The sequence below is a fragment of the Dama dama genome, chromosome 11, assembly GCF_033118175.1.
Source record: "Dama dama isolate Ldn47 chromosome 11, ASM3311817v1, whole genome shotgun sequence".
NCBI classification, from domain to species: Eukaryota; Metazoa; Chordata; class Mammalia; order Artiodactyla; family Cervidae; genus Dama; species Dama dama.
In genome coordinates, this window is record NC_083691.1 from 7,613,411 (window position 1) to 7,632,793 (window position 19,383).

General features: G+C 45.7%; 1 protein-coding gene and 2 long non-coding RNA genes across 5 annotated transcripts; 1 reads left to right on the top strand and 2 right to left on the bottom strand.

The window, feature by feature from the left end:
• Window positions 1-2,210: 2,210 nt before the first annotated feature.
• SET (SET nuclear proto-oncogene) lies at window positions 2,211-9,413 on the bottom strand. 2 transcript variants are annotated; one of them, XM_061154488.1, is made up of 9 exons: window positions 9,097-9,413; window positions 7,621-7,678; window positions 6,846-6,988; window positions 6,413-6,516; window positions 6,210-6,323; window positions 5,468-5,638; window positions 5,226-5,372; window positions 4,416-4,573; window positions 2,211-4,017 (listed from the first exon to the last, which is right to left on the bottom strand). In XM_061154488.1, exons 1-8 carry the CDS (start codon window positions 9,167-9,169, stop codon window positions 4,436-4,438), a joined length of 948 nt encoding a protein of 315 aa, XP_061010471.1. In that variant the 5' UTR covers window positions 9,170-9,413; the 3' UTR covers window positions 2,211-4,017; window positions 4,416-4,435. The 2 variants fall into 2 exon arrangements, with proteins under 2 accessions (XP_061010471.1, XP_061010472.1); XM_061154489.1 differs by lacking the exon at window positions 4,416-4,573 and having other exon boundaries at window positions 9,097-9,406.
• A 3,632-nt stretch (window positions 9,414-13,045) lies between these two features.
• Window positions 13,046-17,356, top strand: LOC133064424 (uncharacterized). Of its 2 annotated transcripts, none has more exons than XR_009694633.1 (3): window positions 13,046-13,137; window positions 13,815-14,032; window positions 16,998-17,356. It is a non-coding gene; the product is annotated as an uncharacterized LOC133064424 (long non-coding RNA). The 2 variants fall into 2 exon arrangements; XR_009694634.1 differs by lacking the exon at window positions 13,046-13,137 and adding an exon at window positions 13,232-13,306.
• On the bottom strand, window positions 13,838-19,003 carry LOC133064425 (uncharacterized). The gene is made up of 2 exons (XR_009694635.1): window positions 18,708-19,003; window positions 13,838-13,956 (listed from the first exon to the last, which is right to left on the bottom strand). It is a non-coding gene; the product is annotated as an uncharacterized LOC133064425 (long non-coding RNA).
• Between the last annotated feature and the right edge of the window lie 380 nt (window positions 19,004-19,383).

A 19,383-nucleotide genomic window follows, 5' to 3' on the forward strand; every position in this document is an offset into this window, starting at 1 on the left:
TGACCAATTCCTTCACAGTGAATGGAAAGTGAAATGTGGCATAACATGGGCAATCCTGGGATAGTCCTGCAATTGGAAATCAACCAAATTACGAACAAATGCAAAAGCAACATGGTTCAGTGGGAGAAATGATGACTTCATAATCAGAGACAAGTGACACTTTTACATATATACAAACCAGAGTTGTTGAAGGCTAGACAAATATTTAACACCTAGTACACTAGGAGGTACATGGTAGACTCTTTCAGGTGGGGTTTATTGAGGTGCCCTTAGCTGAATGTTGATGCTAAAAAATAACAGAGGTTACCACAGCACCTGAATTATGTAGAACTTGATGATTTTTCAAGTTTGCGTTCAAGTGTTTCATTGCTTTGTGGCCACTAAGGTAAAAAGGGGTTCCAAAGTAGAATACATCCACCTTTCCTAATGAACCCCAGGCTGGACAAACCTACAGCCCTCAGCTGATAGCTAAGTATAAAGAGATAGCTGCATCTTACCTAGATGTCTGATGGGTGATGGTATTTCATAAAATCATTAATTCTTAGGAAAACTGAAGTTCACATTTAACATCCGGTGGATAGTGAACAGCCCAAAACAACTCTGGCTAATGAACTATTAAATTGTGTAACATCAAAAAAATAAAATAAAGTTGTGTTACATCAACTTGAAAGGAACGGTCCCAGCAGGCTACCTAAGTGCACATCTACCCCTTTCTATATCTCTTTTTCCTTCTGGGTATGGCAGACATCACTCCACCTACATTTAGATTTACCTCCCTTAGATTTGCATCTGAGCATGCAATGTCACTAACTAATCAAGTTGGCACACACCCTCCACTTCCTATTCTCCTCACAAAACTGTAGTCCCTTTCCCCTCAAGATTCATTAAAAATAGAACTTGTAAATCTCCATTAAATACAGCCACGCATACAAAATTTGACTTTTGCTATGGTGAGGGATAGACTTTTCAAAATAAGCTGTTGTCCTTTTAAACAACTGAAATAATTTGCGATTTACTCGTCTCCTAGAGTCTGTCTCAATCTTCACGAAATCCTGAACATCGTTCTTTTCCCCAAATAATTCCACTCTTGCAATAACTAGGAAGGGTTTTATAGCAAAATCTAACAAAAAGGCAGAAAAACCAAATTTGTTTATGAGCTCAAGTGAAACCATGAAACCAGATGTGTCATCAAACAGTAATGATAAAGATTACTAAATTAATTCAGAAACACAAGTATACATTCATCCGAAGCCTGCAAACAGCTAACACATTTGTGAAGCAGGTCAGATGTTAAGGCAAATTTGTCAGCCCGACATTTAGGTTAGGGTCACCAGCTGCATTTCAGAGCCACTTGCTTGAAATCATAAGGACCTATCATGGCGGTGAGACCACCTCAACCGCAGTGAATCCTTTAAATTTTTAAATGTAAAACACATAAGCTACTGTCCTCTATGTCCCAATTCATGTAGCTATTAAGCTCTCCTCGTAAGCAGAGTATGGCACAGCTTGGCAAGTAAATGTCCCAGAGAAACTACCGTAACAAGCACTTTTTGTTTACATGTCCTTGTACGGAAGGAGCTTTGAGCCATTCACCTGGTAGTTTTCAAAACATACCTAAGGGCCTGCCCAAAAACTCTCCTTGCAGTTGGGAACAATGCAGACTACACTGTTTGCCCCTTCTGCCTTCTCACAGTCTAGCACTCCATTAGGCATAAGGGAATCTAAAGGGTAGTCTCAGTAATCTGGAAGAAATTCCCTTTAAGGGGTCCTATCTTTTGAGCACATCCCCCACAATTAACATAGTAGTTTCATTAAGTAATCTAACAGCACCAGCATACAAAAACCAGTTTTGGTTAAGATGTCTTTGTGAAACATAAATCAGTTATTACTTCATGAATATTGTTTCAAGTGACCACTGTTTTCTTTTCTCTAGCGAAAAGCCCTTCACAGGTTGAGACCTCAAAATCAAAAGACTGAATCCCCTCAGGAATTGACTACCTTTCAAATAACAGTTAATTTGTCCACTTCCAAACATACCTTTCCATGTAGATGTATGCACCTATGCTATACTTACTGAACTACCTGAAGGGGCAGTTCTCCCCATTTCCCAGTCACATTGAACACAAAAACAAAGCAGAAAAACTAGCTTATCATCTAAATCCAAAAGTAAGTAGTAACATTTCTCTATGAAGCAAGGAGAATGACCCCAGTCAAAAAAATCTTTACGTTCCTTTATTGGAGCAAGATTCCTGACCGGTATACAGTGATGTATTTGCTACAGAGACCTGTGCAGAAATTACACACTATCCATCTAGACAGGTTTTTGTTACACTTTGCCTACTGATGGAGTAGTTCCATTTATAAAGTTTTTATACATCAAAAAGCTTTGAATTTGACCCAGCTGTCCATTAATTCATCTCTGAAAAAGCTAAGTGGCATTTAATTTTAGCTACTATATTTTACAGCATTAAAAAGCTTATGCATTAGGTAGCTTCTCAAAATGTGATTTATGCACAATGGCATTTAGCAGATAGAGCAGTCCATCATCTCCTTCGGATTCACACAGACAGGTCTCATTGGAGAGCTATTTGCTAAAAAGCTGGTACTTTGAGATAAAAGTACTCCTAACCTGAGTTTCTTACCACCAACATGGACTTCTTACTCTGAAAGCCTGTCTTCTTGGCCACATCTTACAGTGCCAGTGAAGACATGTGAACAATTGCCCTGTGTTAACTCGGCGGAGGAGCACCAGGTCTGTCTGATGGTGGTGGCAGGCACTATTAATATCTAGGTAAATAAAAGCCCGTATTTTGAAATGATTTGAGATACAAATCAAAGGTACAACACATTCAGAACCGAGTTTTCAGCGATCTGGTATCCCCAATGATGTGAAAATTTTCAGAAACTGATGGCAAATTGTACCCATGATGGGTTCCCAGCTATGGAGACATTAATACATTGATTCAAATCCCTTTACTCAATCAACATAGCCCTGAGGTCATCCTGCAAAGTGCGTATCAAAAAATACGAAGATAGGGTGACAAAAAGTTTGACAGTAACATTACACAAGTCAAACTTGGAAAGTCTTATTATTAAGTTTATCTGAGAGAAAAGCATCAAATCCTTTGTGTACACATTTAGTTTTATTGTAACAAAGCAACTTGTACACTTTTAACGTTTAAAACTGAGCATCATCTTTCCTTTCCAGTGAAACAAAAAGAAAAATTTAAAAATAAACAGGAACAAAATTACAATAGAGAATGTCAATTGCAAATAAGATCCTACAGGTTCTGCTGATTCTCCCATCGAGTGGCAGGGCTCAAGTCATCATTAGGAGAGAATTTTATTTTAAAAGTGTCATCTTAAACTGCAAGGATGTCCGTTAAACATCACAATTAAACATGCCAAAGGAGAAGCCATGTTGTCAAAATGCCCACTTAACCCACCCAACATCTCAAACCCACCCTTTGCTGACCTTCTATAACCCCATTTTTTTAAGTTTTTTTTTTCTTTTTTTAAACAAGAGAAAGTAGACAGATACATGTTGGTAAATGCTAACTGTCCATATTCACATAGAGACACAGTGTAATCTCTGAGCCCAATATACAGAGAAAGGAGGAAAAAAGCTAGAATTCTATGCACTACTACACAGGGGCCTAGCACCCTCCAGCTTCCAGCAGAGCTAAGGGAGCAGAAGGTTTTTCTTTTTTTCCCACAGAGCATGGTGGTGTTGATTCCATAGTTTTTGTTGAGACAGGAAGGGATAAAAATGAATTTGAAACAGAAAGGGGTAGAGATTCTTTTCCCACTGAATTCTGCTCAAGATATTTCCCCCCTCCCCAAATAAGTTGTGAACCATGGTATAAAGGAGAAAAGAGACCTCAAAAACAGGGCGACTGAGCACAAGAGGAGGAAAAAAAAAAAAAAAAAGACTGCAACTTGCTCCCAGGGACTGGAGAAAATTAAAAAAGGTTGGAATCCATCAGTGTTCCATTAGTCATCTTCTCCTTCATCTTCCTGTAAGAAAAAAAAGCAGGCAGTTAATCTTTAGGATTAATTCTAAGGTCAGTCCCCAATATTCATATGGACCATGATGGACCCCACAGAACATGATGACATGCCAGGGGAAATGAATTTTATGAACCTCCACAGTGGTCCCTTGGTATGTGTGAGGGATGGTTCAAAACCTCCTCCACATATAAAAATCCTCAGGGGAACCTCCCTAGTAGTTCAGTGGTTAAGACTCCATGCTTCCATTGCAAGAAGCACAGGTTCAGTTCCTGGTTGGGGAGCTCAGATCCCACATACAGCTCATCGCAGCCAATACAAATTTTCAAAACAGAACACAACACAACCCTCTGAATGCTCAAGTCCTTTAAACAAAAGGGCACAGTACTTTCATGCAACCTACTCACATTCTCCCATGCACTTTAAATTATCCCAGATTAGTTGTAATATTACACTGTAAATAGTTGTGAATACAACGTAAATAGTTGCCAACACTCAGCAAATTCAAGTTCTGCTTTTTGGAACTTTCGACAATTAAAAGAACAACGTCAGCTGTTGGTTGAATCTGAAGAACAGGAACCAATAGATACAATCAATATGAAGGGCCAACTATAGACCAGTCTGCATCAACTACTTTTTTCCCCCTCAGGCCATGTAGCTCACAGGATCTCAGTTTCTTGACCAGGGATCAAACCTGCACCCTAACAGCGAGAGTGCTGAATCCTACCCACTGGACCAGAGAATTTCCCAGTCTGCATCCCAATCTGATTTTTGAAAGACCTAGTGATGTTTCAGATGTATTAACTTCCAGCACTAAGCAAATCAGACATCTTTCAGACCAAGTAATCAAGCCAAACCTAATCCGTCTCAATCTGACTGGAAAAATTTTATAATGGCTTGTCCAAAACATGCCTATTTTTGTTATTTGGGAGATTTGTCAGAATTTGGGCAGTTGTAATGTCCACAGTGCTTTCACTGAGTACTGGCTAGGGAATGACATAACTGACTAGTCATAAAAACTAACCACAAAAGTAGAACTAATTAAATCAGTGATACTTATCAAAATTTCCTTCAATCCTGGACAAAACAACCTATCCTTTTTACACATCTCCCCACAACTAGTTGAATCAGTTTCACTACACAATATATGTAATCTCCAAAGTAACATGGTGAATTCTTTGAAGATTATCTGTTTGGATTTAACCAAATCTTTTTACCTCTCCTTCCTCCCCCTCATCATCATCTTCATCTTCTTCACCTTCATCCTCATCCCCTTCTTCATCAATATCTTCCAATCCTTCCTCCTCTTCATCATCGTCGTCATCCTCTTCTCCTTCCCCTTCCTCATCATCCATGTCAGGAACCTAGGGAAAAACCAAAACCAAAGGTTACCTTAAGAACTCACTTTCAAACAAATGAAACAAGTACAACCTTGAATAAAAGAACATTCTGAACTCACCAAGTAGTACTGTAACGGATTTGGCCAAATATCATCTTTGATGACCTCTCCTAATTCATCTGCACCTGCATCAGAATGATCAGTAAACCAGGTGAAGAAGCTTTCTGGTTCCTCATGCTGTCTCTTCCTGCTGGCTTTATTCTGTGTTTGACTTGATCGTTTCGTCAAATCCTAAATGAAGATGGAAGAACTTATGATATACAGGCTCTCTATACCTTGTCTCTACAACTTAAATAAGGTTTTAACCCAAAAGCAGAGCAAAATCTGGACATTATATGATCTACACTATTGTTCTTATGTGAAATTATAAAAAGTACAGTTAATAAAGAGAAGAAACCTTAGGATTCTAAGTCTGCAAAGAATGCTGTCAAATTTTTATGCCAACCTTTTCTTGAAAGTTACTGTCTAGATTTGACTTTTTAATACATATAAAATTAGTTCTACTTCAACAACCAGTATCTTGAGACAGTGACTTAAAATATTTATGTTTACTACTTAAATGCAGACAGAAATAGGTTTTGGGAAACAAAGCCACAATGTAAAATTCAAAATGATTTAAGTCCATGTCTACAAAAACTTGCTTCATTAACTTGTAAGACCATAAGCTATTGTACTTGGCTTTAACACAGATCTTTTTATTTTAAGGATCTGCAATTAACACATCACCAAAACACCAAGTGTTAGTTAAATGGTTCAACTAAATCAAACTCTACAAAATATTAATGCACAAGTCCTCAAATACCTTTCCAGATTTCCATTTGATTTCAGTGGACTTTGAAGATGGGTCACCACTCTCATTCAGATGAAATTCTTTGGAGAGAATTTTATTTTCGAAGTAAGGGTTTTCATCAAAATACTACAATAAACAGTAAGAGAATCAGAAGTCAATACAAATAGCCCTTCTAAACAAAGCTCAAGTTAATTTCCATAGTGACAAATACTTACAAAATCTATTCTGTAACCTGATTTAATGTCTTCAAATTCTGTCACTTCAACTCTTGTCAAATAATGCAGCGCCTCTTCATCCTCCTCCCCAAGCAGTGCAGACACTAGACCCGCATGGAGACCAAGTGATTATACAAACGTACAAGTCAGCGATCCCTTTTAAGATTGTCCAAATTTGGTTTCATAAATCCACTATTAACTGAATAACCAAATGGCTCAGAGTCAGAGCTACCATCATGTTTTATCAAGTAATTAAACACAACCCCACATTAGCATATGATCTCTTCTAAATAGAAGGCATTAATTGCAAGCCTCTCCCTCTTTCAACCTCTGCAGGTAACCAACATGTAGGATCAAGTCCTCAACCAAGATCCCTCCCCTTTACAACAAGTGGACATCCCATATCCTTCAATAATGCCCTGTTATCACATACCTTGTGGATGGTTAACAAATGTTGTTACCCAAAAATTGGGGATTTTGGCGATCAATTCTGACCTCTTCTGAAAAAATGGTTGGCGGAGTTTGTTATATTTCTGTTCTACTTTCAAAATCTCCTCACTGGCTTGTTCATTAAGTCTGAGGCAAATGAAAAGACATGTTGACCAATGATGGTACTTAACAAATACAAAAATGGCTGAGATTAAAATATTGACTCTTGTTAGCTTTAGAACAATGCAAAGTACCTATTTGTAATAACCAAATCACCTAGATTTTTGCAGCCAAAGACTCAACTGAAAATTGAGATGGCAATCTAAACTGCTTTGCCAACAGGCACTCAGTAACTGACAGTTCTTAAAGTGCCAAAACAGCATTTTGCTAACATTTTATACTTAATCTACTCCATTACTAGGCTAACCTCAATTGTTTCTCTCAAGAAGAAAAAGCTGCCAATCAAGTAACAAAGTTATTAGGCAAGTCAGAGCAACACTAATGCCATAATACTATACTATCAGAAGTCCACACACTGCAACAATTCCTCCCCGTATGAAAGCAATCCCAATCTTTATACAAGGTCAATGTACTTTCATTAGCAACTTTTTAGTGACCTACAAATACATCACAGAAAAACTACCACTGAATCCTAATATTTCCAAGTTATAGTCACCTCCACTTAGCCAGTAGATACAAATTTACCTGGCCATAGTTTCAATGATTACCAAAACATAATCAGGTCAGAAAACTTCAAAGTAAACTGAGAAAAACTTTACCTGTCTATTTCATTTTGTACTTCATCAATATGTTCAATTGCTTCTTGCTGTTCTTTTTCTGCAAAAAAAAAAAAAAAGGTGCATGAAGAAGACTCAATACTAAATTTGAAGATAAATTTAACTAGTTTTCCTTCCTGATGTTAACAGTCTGTGACGTTATATCAATAAAGCTCTTTAAAAAAAACCTGCCGCCTACTACTACAAGGCATGCTCTCCACGTGTTCATGCGTGCAGTTGACAAACTACTTTTCAATTACAAGAGTGCTCACAAATCATGCTGTTAAGACTACGAAAGAGTAGCTAGAATAAGGAAACCCACACAATACCAAAAATTAGGACACCACCTATCTCCAGGTTGGAAGCACCTTTTATAATACTGAAAATACTGCTCAGTATCGATTACTGTTAAGACATCAGACATGCCTACAAGACGGGGAAGGCCTTAAAACTCCAACACTGTAAACACTCCAGTTTACCTTCCAACCCCATTTTCAGGCGGGCTGCTCTCAGAGGCAGCCCCACACGACTCTGGAGCACACTTACAACGCGCAAGCATGTAGTCAGAAACTGAGCCAAAGAGCCGAGAGGAGGAAAGTGGGGGGTGGGGGGTGTGCTAAGGGAAATGTGCCCTTTTGTCGGGTGAAGACCGCAAAACCTATACAAAGCTAAGTGGGCGTGAAGGGGCCGGATCGCGCGGTTCATTTCCGGCAACCAGCCCCGGTTGGTGTAGCCCCCCTGCCGAGAAAAGCCTTTACGGACAAGGCCAAGAGGTTTTGCCAACGAGCCATTGTAAAGACCCTCCTCCGACACCCCGGGGCCGCCGCGCCGGGTTTCTCAGCGCGCTGCCGCCACGGGGTTGGCTACCCCACGTGGGGGCCGGCCCGAGCATCCTCCGAGCTGCCCCGGGGCCGTGGCGCCGCCGGCCGCGTGCTTCCCCGCGCCCCCACCCCGCCCCAGCTCGAGGCCGAGGGCCGCGCCGGGGCCAGCCTCCGGGTTGGGGGTGCGGGGGGCGCCGCCCGAGGGGCCGGGCGCGGAGGGGCCAGCGGGGTGGGGGGGATAGCCGCGCGAAGGCCCGGGCGCGGGGCCGCGTCCGGCCGCACCATGTGGCGGCGGCGGCGGCTGATGGGAGCGAGGCATCATGGCGGAGCACAATAAAGAGAGGCTTCTCGGGAGGGAGGGAGGGGGAGGAGAGCGAGGGAGGGGGGGGAGAGGAAGGGGGGGTCTCCTCCGCCCGCGCCGAGCAGGCCGCAGCGCCCCCGCCTCGCAGCGCCGTTCGCCGCCGCGGCGCCACCCGGCCCCGGGCCTCGCGCGCACAAAAAAAAAAAAAAAGGGCGCCGAGGCGCGCGCCGGCCCGTCCGCGCGGCGGGGGCCCCCCCACCTCCCGCCCCGCGCGCCCCGGGCCCCGCCGGCGGCCTGCGGCCGGGCGGACGGCGAAGATGGCGGCCCGGGCCGGCCCCCGCCTCGCCTGCTCCTCACCTGAGGTCTCGTCGGCCCCGTCGTGGTTGGAGTTGAGCTCCTTTTTACTGACTTTGGCCGCCGGCGCCGACATGGTGCTGCTCCGCGGTCGGGGGGGGAGCGGGGAGGGGGAGAGAAGGGAAGGCGAAGGGGGGGGGCGGGCAGCGGCTTCCCCTCACGCCACACGCGCGGGCGCTCGCTCGGTCCGGCCGCCTCCTCCCGGCGCTCTTTCGCTCGCTCGCTGTCCCTCCCCCTGGGCTCGCGCGCGCTGCCCTCGCGGCCTGACGACGAGGGAGGGGTTTGTGGTGGGGGGCGGGCGGCGTGCCGGGCCCCGGCCCGGGCTCCTGCTTACGGAGGGGAGGCAGCGGCGGCGGCGGTGGCGGTGGCGGGCGGGCGGGCGGGCGGGCAAGCGGCTAGGCTCCCTCACTCACGCTCCGCGCTCCAGCTCGCTGCTCGATCTCCCCGAGCCGCCTCCTCCTCCACCTCCTCCTCCTCACGGCGAGGGGCCGGCGGCAGGGCGCAGGCGCGCCAGGCCTCGCGCGCATGCCCCGCCCCCGGCCGAAGAGGCTCGCGCCGCCTCGTCATTGGCTGAGGGCGCCGGGACCCAGGGGGGGCGGAGCGGCGGCGAGGAGACACAGGGCTTGGCGAAGAGGCGGGAGGAAGGAACGCCGCGACGTACGGGGCCCGGCCCCCCGGCGCCGCGCTCCCCTCCCCCGCTTTCCCCTTCTCCAGCCCGACCCGGGACATTTGCGCGCTACGGGCGCGCGGCGGCCCGAGGGGCGGGGCCTCTCCGGGCTGTGCGCAGGCTCCCGGGCGGGTGCCGTCGCGTGGTAGCTGAAGCGGCTTCCCTCCTCCGCCGGGGGTACGCGGGGAGAGGGGTGCCCGCAGACACCCCCACCAAAAGGGCAGGCCTCGGAGTACGCTGGCTTCAGAATATCCGGCCCAGAAATAAATCCGCCCTGGGTTCACTGGGGCGTCCCTCTTCGCGGGTGAAGCACGGCGGCACCTCCATCCTAATTTACGAGACGGGGAAGCTGCCTTCGGACTCAGGCTTGCCATTGGTAAAGCCCGAAGCTGCCCAGTCCACAGGGCACAGGGCCTTTTCCTGGTTCTTAGTCTCAGCTCTGCCCAGCAGGCTGTGTACACCTGGGCAAGTCGTTTGCCCTCTATGAATAACCTATTTCTGCTAGAAAATTATAAACTTCACAGAAGACTAACAAAGTGGAAGTCCTCTGAAGGCATCGAGGGGCCACATTCATCTGTGGATCCTTTTGGCCCAATTCAGTACGTAATTCACAGAGCTTATAAGAAACCAAACAGAGCGCTACGCGCAAATCCCAGGTAACTGCGCCCGCGTGGCATTGAGGCCAAACAACTGGAAGATGGGGTCGAAAGTGTTCATTTTAAATTTAATTTCACTGTGTCAGAGAGGATCAACAAGGCCTGCTTTAGAGGTCAGGTCCTGAAACACGAAGGCCAAGGCACTTCTATTTCAACTATGTGCTTTCCAAGTAACGTACATGAACTACTCAAGGCTCTACTCTGTCCAGCAGGGCAGACATGGCCAAGACATGGACCGCAAAAGGCTTGAAATCTCTTTGGGTATTTGTAACCAAAACCAGGGGTTGAATTTTTTGCCTCCCAGGAGTCACATTTTACTATCAGCTCTTAAAGCTCAAGCAGTGTCTTTAATGTTCAAGCTCATCCATTGGTGGGTGACGGATAAATGTTAAATGGCGACAGTTCATGGGTAGAGAAAACAGACGTCTTCTTGGGACTTTCCCCAAAACCCAGAAATTAATCTTTCTCCTCCAAACCCTATTATTCTCAATTAGCTCAATCCATACCTGTCCCAGTTGGAGGCTTTTTAAGGGAAGAATTAGTAGCACCAATAAGAAGCTGGGAAACTTTGACAGGCAGCTGCCAGAAGAGAAAAAAAACACACCAAAAAACCCTGATTGTAGCATTGGCTGACTTCAGTGGTGTATGAATACTCTCACCAAGGCAAATTTCCTGCTACCACTTTGATGCCACTGAATAGAGCTGGAAAGAATACCAGGCTCCAGTGCACTGCTGAAGTATGTAGTATGGGCCACAGACTGTAATAAGTATATGCATTTGCTTCTTTTTTAATCCTCACAAAATACAAGATAGGTATTAATATCCTCATTTCACGGATGAACTCAACTTTTTTGATACATGTGGCAGAACCGAGGCTAATGAAGAACAGAACCCCTGCCCTAAGGACAGAGTTTTTGACAAACTACAGTAAGAGGTGGGCTTTCCCAGGTGGCTCAGTGGTAAAGAATCTACCTGCCAAGCAGGAGATGTGGGTTTGATCCCTGGGTCAGGAAGATTCCCTGAGGAAGGAAATGACAACCCACTCCAGTATTCTTGCCTGGGAAATCCAATGAACTGAGGAGCCTGAGTCCAAGGGGTTGTGAAGATCTGGACACAAGTGAGCATGTGCATGCACGTGCACGTGCACACACACAAACACACCTACAAACAAAACAATGCTTACCCTAAGTCAGTGTTATGACTCTTCTAATCTATGTTGTTTTCTTTAAATGCAGACCACTATCAACTAAAATGATTTCATAACCCACAAGTGGGATGAAAAGATCTGAAAAACACCGTGCTAAAGGCTACTGCTTCCATACTCTAAGCCTGCTCTCACTGCTTGGTACCAGTGACCCAGAGCATCTCCTGAGTACCAGATCTACAGGTGTTTGTCCTGTATGGGCAGTGGCTCCAGGGAGCCTTCCAAACCTTTCTGATTAGGCAATGGGCTTTCAAGGTTTCCATCCCAGCCCTTAGGACCATCCTGTTCTTCCTGACCTTTCCCACAGCACTCCTCAAGATGAATTCACAGAGCACACACTAGGAAGTAGAAGAGAAAGAGAAAGCAAAAAAGGGCAAGAGTTTCAGTAAACAAGGGAGTGGCATGGACACACCAAGAGATAATTCCCCCACTGTGAATTATTCTCCATGGTCTCGCGGCCTCCAACATTAGGAGCTCTGCGTACTCTCCTTGGCCTCTCACCTCACTCTCAGAATTCTTCTCTCCTCTCCTTCCTAGCTTTCTTTGAAGGAGGAGAACCCCACAACTTAAAGATTGGAACAGTGCAATGCTGGCATTCCCTACAAGACAGCAGTGTCCCAGGATGAACCACCTTGGAGGGACTATGGTTACACCTTGCCATCCCTTCTGGTCCTGTTAATTCTCCCAAGAAGCTAAACAGAAGGCGACCAGAAGGACTCATCCACATTTTGCTGCTCACAAGTGGGAAGGAATTTACTATCCGACTCAAGAGCACTGATTATGAGCCAATTGCTGTTTTGTGTTTCACTTCCACTTCAGCCTCACAGCAAGCCTAACATAATGTCGAGTCCATTTTACAGAAGAGGAAAGGAGCACGGGTTATGTCGCTTGCCCAGCAAGGTCACACAGCTGGACGCAGCCAGGCCGCAAACCCTGGCCATCCAGCTTGACCATGCTGGGGTATAATCAGCTGGGCAAGAGGTCTTTGCATCTCATTTGGAAGGGGATTGACAGAGACTCCTTAAACTTGCCACATCACCCAACAAACCCACAGGAGTTCTGCAATGAGGACTCATTATCCAGTGCTCCTTCCACAAGCAAAGTTGGACCTCAGTCAGGTCAGCAAATTAGGAAGATTCTCTGGCTCCGAGTCCCTCCCCTCTGCCCTGGGCCAGCCTGCTGTCACTTCCTGGGGCAGTGCTTTCCTGCCTTCTAGGACCTATCCAAACCCACCCCCACTCCCCAACCCCGCCCCCGGAACGCTCCACCACACCCCCCGACCTATCAGGGAGGCCTCATCACCAGAACAATGCACTTTGTGCTCCACTCCAAGCCGTGTATCTGCAAAACACAGCCCTCACCTCCAAGTTAAGGGTTAATGCGGGGGTGGGGCAGACCAAGAAACAAACAATCACAATGCAAAGGCCAGACTGGGGTGACTCGGGGTGCTGCAGTGTTAGATGGGGGCTCCCGATAGGGGCCACCTGGCAGCTGTGGCTCAAAGAATAGCCCCCAAGGTAACTTTTCAGTAGGAAACTGCAGGAGAAGGAATGCACAGGTGGGGAGACGGGAGTGAGCCAGGCAGAGGACTGTGGGTTTTCCAGGCCCCAAGGTGAGAGGAGCCCCAGGAGGTGAACAGGGTAAAGGTGCTGAAGGCCTGAACCAGAAGAGGTCCTCAGAGACCAGGTGGGCAGCGCCCCGGAAGTCTTAGTCCATACCTCGAGGGCAATAGGAAGGCCTGGGAGTCACGTGATCAGCTTTGCAGTGGCTGGAAGGGAGGAGGAGGAAGCCGGAAGCAAGATGAGGAAGAGGTAGCAGTAATCCCGGCCAGAGTTTTGGGCTGGCGGCCACAGCAGGAAAGAGAGGTGGATTGGATCTGATAGCCGTGAAGGAGAGGAGGGGTCACCTACATTTCCACCAGCCTCAGGCTGGCTGCTGGTGCCTTTTAACTAAGAAACAAAAGGAAAGAGTTTGCGGGCTGGAATATAGGTGTGGGGTTACTGCCAGGACTGAACTCACATGCGCTCCAGGCCTTCCACTTTTCACCCCTTCTGGTTCTTTCTAAACGTAAACCTAACCCATGTGCCCCCTGCTGAAAACCCTTCAGGGGAATTTGTAGTCACAACTCAAAAGGTTTGAGGGGTGGGGGGAAATCAACTAGAAGTCAATCTTTGCAAATCCCTTAAATCTCCAGTAAAATGTGGCGCTGAAACATACCTTCCTTCGGCAAATTTGAAGAAGCAGATGCCTCGTCTGGCCTGGAGGCAGGAGTCGGTCTGGCTTTCTTCAGTTTCTTCGCTTGGGGTGGAAGAGAAGACTGGTGTTTGGGGGCCATGCTGGGGGAAAAAAGCCAAGAACCCTCACAGGAGAAGAAAGAGGAACTGCGAGCTCAGAGAACTGAAGCAGTCCCAGGTGACAGAGGTTTAAATATGCTGGGAATGTGCCTGGAGGGGATATTTACAAGACAATGGGACACACCCCACTCCCACCCACCCTCCAATCAAAATCAACTTCTTTTCCTTGCTCTTTACTCTCCAAGGGCTTTCTAGGCCTTGGGTGGGTGGGCAAGGTGTTTTCTTTGGGCAGGGAGCAGTTCTCTTCTTTCTAGGATCCTCTTGGTCTCTTGAAACGCTAGTGATCCATCCCCCAGTCCTTTCTCAAATCTTCTCTGGAGGCAGCCCTGCCCTCATTGAGAACTTGGACCTGTCCTCTTTTTTTACTCTGGCCTCTGGAGGATTTCAACGTGCTCTTGCCTCACCTCAGCCTGTAACATTCTTCGGTCTCTCCACTCCCACTGCCATGTCTGGCTAACTACTTCCCAGGTAGTTAGATCTCAGCTTGGAGGAATAAATGAATGTTAAAGGAATCCAGTCAAAAATTACAAAGGAAGAGCAAAACCAAGTTATCCTTGGTTGCAACTGGGCGAAACCATTAATTCTTTTACATACGATTAGAAGATTAAGATTAAGAAGAACCTGTTGGGACTTCCCTGGTGGTCCAGTGGCTAACACTCCATGCTCCCAATGCAGGGGGCCCAGGTTCGATCCCTGGTCAGGAAACTAGCTCCCACAGGCCTCAACTAAGGGTTGGCATGTCACAATTAATGATCCTGAGTGCCACAACTAAGACCCAGCACAGTCAAATCAATAGATTAACTAGGGGGAAAAAAAAAAGTTAAAAGAACCTATAGAAGGCATCTTGTCTGGGGTTCCCCAAACCCAATGTCTTTCAGAGCTTGTCAGGTAATAACTATGTAAGGAAGCAACTGGAATTCACAGCAGTTGAAGAAAGGTAGGTTGATAAAACCACTCTGGAAAACCATGTGCAACTCTACCAATGCAGAGCAGTTGCACAGCTGGCTGCATGCCCAACAGAAGTGCATACCTGTGTGCACCAATATGCACGACTAATGTGCACAAGAGTGTCCATTGCAGCGAGATTCATAATAGTCAAGATCTGGAAAGGATACAGGTGTCTACCAACAGCCGAATAAATAGGTTGTGAGATAAGTACAATGGAATGTGATAAAACTATGAAAGCAAATGAACTACAGCTACAATCCATAATGAGAATGCAGCCTGCACACAGAATGTTGAGTGAAAGGCACAAGGCACAAAATTGGACAGGCTGTGTGATTCCACTTATATAAAGCAGAAAAATGGGCAAAACTGATCTATGCCATTAGAAGTTCGAATGTGGTTACCTTCGTCCTGGGGAGGGACATTGTCTGAAGTGGGCATTTAGGGCCTTATGGAGTCCTTCCTGGAGATCCAGTTTCTGGATCCGGGGTTTGCTACACCAGTGTGCATGGTTTGTGAACCCCAAGCTGCCATAGCTTTGATTCTTCTCAAGAGCAGGCAGAGATACACATTTTTATATGAAATATCTATTATTTTTGTTTTGTTTGTTCAACCTCTGAGTCATGTCTGCCTCTTCTTGACTCCATGGACTGCAGCACACCAGGCTTCCCTGCCTTTCATTATCTCCTGGAGTTTGGTCAAACTCATGTCCCTTGAGTTGGTGATACCATCCAACCATCTCAACCTCTAATTAAACTTTTTTTTTTAGTTAAACTTTTTAAAACATACTTTGTGGCACTCCCTGCCTTCCCAGTGCAGGGGATCCAGCTTCAATCCTTAATCAGGGAGCTAGATCCCACGTGCCGCAACCGAGACTCGGCACAGCCAGATAAATAAATATATATTTAAAAAAAAAAAAAAAAAACACTTTGTGAGCCAAATAAAGCCTGTTATCAGGCCACTTGCAGCCTACGAGCCATGAATTTCCAACCTCTGAGATAGTGCAAATTTTTTTCTTTTTTTCACCAATTAATTACACTTTTAACAAATCAACATAAATCAGTGATGTCAATACTGATAAAAAGCTGAGCTGTTTTCTGGTGGAAGACTGCACACCACCATCACCATCTCTTGCTCGCCTTCTCTGACAGCCTCTTGGGAACTTTGGGCTTCTTCTAAGACATTTTGGAAGTCTCAAGTGTGTTGGTTTCACAGGTGGGCATACTGAGACCCGAGAGAAGGGATTTACTTAAGGTCATGGGTGGAATAACTGAATGATGGTGAGAACCACAGTTCTGGGGTCACTTTCTTGGAAGGATACACTTTCTAATCAACCTAAGTGTCAGTGTCCACACCTGTAAAATGAGTGATAATAATACTAGCCTCTTTGTTTTAGGATTTTCAATATAAGGACAGTCAGTCATTTTTTCCCCTGTTTTTACCAAAGAAAGTGTCCTAAAAAAAAACTGTGGAAAACAAAAACTCTCTTTTGATGAAACTGGGAGTCAGCTAACCCCCAAGCCACAGAATAGGTGGCTAGATGGTCAGAGCAGTGGAGAAGGAGCAGGATGTGTGCAAGAAGAGAGGACAGACACCCTAGCTGCAGATTTCTGGAACTATCAGCAAAGCACAGTTCTGGAAGTTGAGGAGCAAACCCTAAATCCCTTGCTTGTAGCAGCCAGAGGGTGTGTACTAACAGGATTCTGCACTGGCTCAGTTTTTAGAAACAAAGAACAAAGGGGTCAACTAGGAGTAGCAAAAGGAGCTTCTTGAGACCCATATAGACGTCAGCTATCTTGAGGTTCCTTTTTTTTTTTTTTATCCCTCCAATCTGAGATCCAAAAGTTTAAAAACACCTTACCTGGAAGATGGCCCCTTAAATAGATACCAGCCCCTTTGGAGGGCAATCTAACCATCAGAGTAACTATCAAAAGTGCAGACGTACATACCCTTGACCCAGAAATTCTCCTAGGTATTTATCTTGTAGGTAAATGAGATGGCACCTGTGCCAGGCAATTCATTGCAACATCATAAAAGTGAAAGATTGGAAACAACCTAATAACTTCTTTTGGCTTCAGGGAACCGAAAGGGGTGACCCATACAGTGGAGTGAGCTGCAACTGTGGAATCAAACGGGGAATCAGAGCCAGGTGGTGAAGTGAAATAAGCAAAGTCCTACCAAGTAGGTAGTATGTTACCATTTGCGTAAAAGGGAGGGTAGGAAAAAAATACACATTCACTTATTTGCCTGTATACCTGTAATAGCTCTTAAAGGACTCCTGTGACCCTGATAACTCGGTCAACCCTGGGGAGGGAACTGGGTGGTGAGAAATGAAAGGACAGGGATACAGGGAGATGTTTCACTCTTCACCCTGTTGTACATTTTGAACCTTCTATATCTATGTTGTTTAGTCACTAAGTCGTGTCTGACTCTTTTGCCACCCCATAAACTATAGCCTGCCAGGCTCCTCTGTCCATGGGATTTCCCAGGCAAGAATACTGGAGTGGGTTGGCATTTCCTTCTCCAGGAGAATCTCCTGGATGGAACCCACATCTCATGAATTGGCAGGCGGATTCTTTACCACTGAGCCACCAGGGAAACCCCTATGTATGTATCACATTAAAGCAAAACAAAAGATTATCTGAGCTCTGGTACTTGGAGTCACTTAAATCATCTAAGCACAGCACCTACTCCGTACTTGTCCGTTTAAATTCAAACAGGCAAGACCCCACCTTTCCTTTCCTCAGCAGCTTCCAAAACTTGAACTTCCTGGATTCCCAGAGGTGTTACTAGGCAACTTGTAACTCTGCTCCAGAACTGGCTGCAGAAAAGGTGGCAAGGCAAAAGCCTCCCTCCACCCCACCCAAAAGTTGACAGGATCATGATGTTCCATATCCCTGAGGCCAGGCTGCCTCTGGGAACCAGAATTTTCCAAAACACCCCTAAAACCCATACCTGTATGAGAGGATTTCAATAGCATTATTCTTTTAAACCCTCCTATCAACCTTCTAGGACAGTATTATGTCCTTGTTTTACAGATGGGAGAATCAAACCAAATGAAAAATTGACACTCAAAGAATCTTATCCAAAAATCAAAGGAACAGGGTTAGAAGAGTCAGGATTCAAACAAGCATCTTTCTGGATTTTCTTGGTGGTCCAGTGGTTAAGACTCTGTGCTTGCAATGCAGGATGCACAGACTGGTCAGAAAACTAAGATCATGCCTTGTGGCATGGGAGTAATAATAATAAACAAACAAATCAGTGTCTTGGGCTTCCCTGGTGGCTCAGTGGTAAAGAATCCACCTGCCAATGGGGGAGATGAAGGTTTGATTCCTGGGTCAGGAAGATCCCCTGGAGAAGGAAATGGTAACCCATTCTAGTATTCTTGCCTGGGAAATCCCATGGACAGAGGAGCCTGGCTACAGTCCAGGGGGTCGAAAAGAGTTGGACATGACTTAGCAAGTGAACAACAACATTCTTACACCATCGAATGGTCTTTCCATCACTGTGAAAACAAAACAAAACAAAACAAAACAAAAACCCAGTGTCTTTCTGATTCCTCTGCATCAGTGAAGGCCTTAATATGATGCAAATGGGTTACCACCCAGAGCACGATTGCCAGGTGAGCCCAGAACACACCAAGTGTTGTCTACGAGATGGTAGAACCCCAGGCAACCATCTCTGGTCATTTCCTGCTAGATTTCCTATCATACTACACAGAAGAGACACAGAGATTAAGGCAGTATTTTGTTTTAAATGAGTGCCAGGGCCTGAAGGTCATTTGATACCTCTTTCATTGCCTTCTCACTGTGCTCTGGCTCCTTGAAAGTGAAAGTGAAGTCGCTCAGTCGTGTCCGACTCTTTGCAACCCCATGGACTGTAGTCTACCAGGCTCCTCCCTCCATGGGATTCTCCAGGCAAGAATACTGGAGTGGGTTGCCATTTCCTTCTCCAGGGGATCTTCCCGACTCAGGGATCAAACCCGGGTCTCCTGCATTGCAGGCAGACGCTTTAACCTCTGAGGCACCGGGGAAGCCCTGGGCTCTCCTTAGTACTTATTAAAAAGTTCATAGTGGGGAACGCCCTGGTGGCCCATTGGTTAGGATTCAGTACTTTCACTCCCAGGGGCCAGGTGCAGGGCGGGGGTGGGGCTGGCTTTGATCCTGGCTCAGGGAACTAAGGTCTTATGTTGTGTGGCCAAAATAGAAAAAGTTAACAATAGTATTTGTATTAAAACTTGGAAAATTAAGAGGACTTCCCTGGTGGTCTGTGAGTCTGTTTTGTTAATAAGTTCATTTGTGTTGTATTTCATTTTATTTATATTTAATTAATTAATTGACCTCACTGTGTGCTTTACTGGATCTTAGTTTCCCAACCAGGGAGTTTGTGCCGCCACACTCTCTGGGGCCCCCCAGCAGTGGAAATGCTGAGTTCTAACCACTGGGACCTCCAGGGAATTCCCTG

What these genes read in the sequence shown, in the direction of transcription:
- SET (XM_061154488.1), bottom strand. Translation starts at nt 9,169, where the DNA reads ATGTCGGCGCCGGCGGCCAAAGTCAGTAAAAAGGAGCTCAACTCCAAC. An exon ending in CGGGGCCGACGAGACCTCAG is followed by an intron (nt 7,679 to 9,096) that starts GTGAGGAGCAGG and finishes TTTTTTTTGCAG; the next exon opens with AAAAAGAACAGCAAGAAGCA. An exon ending in ATTTGTTAACCATCCACAAG is followed by an intron (nt 6,517 to 6,845) that starts GTATGTGATAAC and finishes ATGCGGGTCTAG; the next exon opens with TGTCTGCACTGCTTGGGGAG.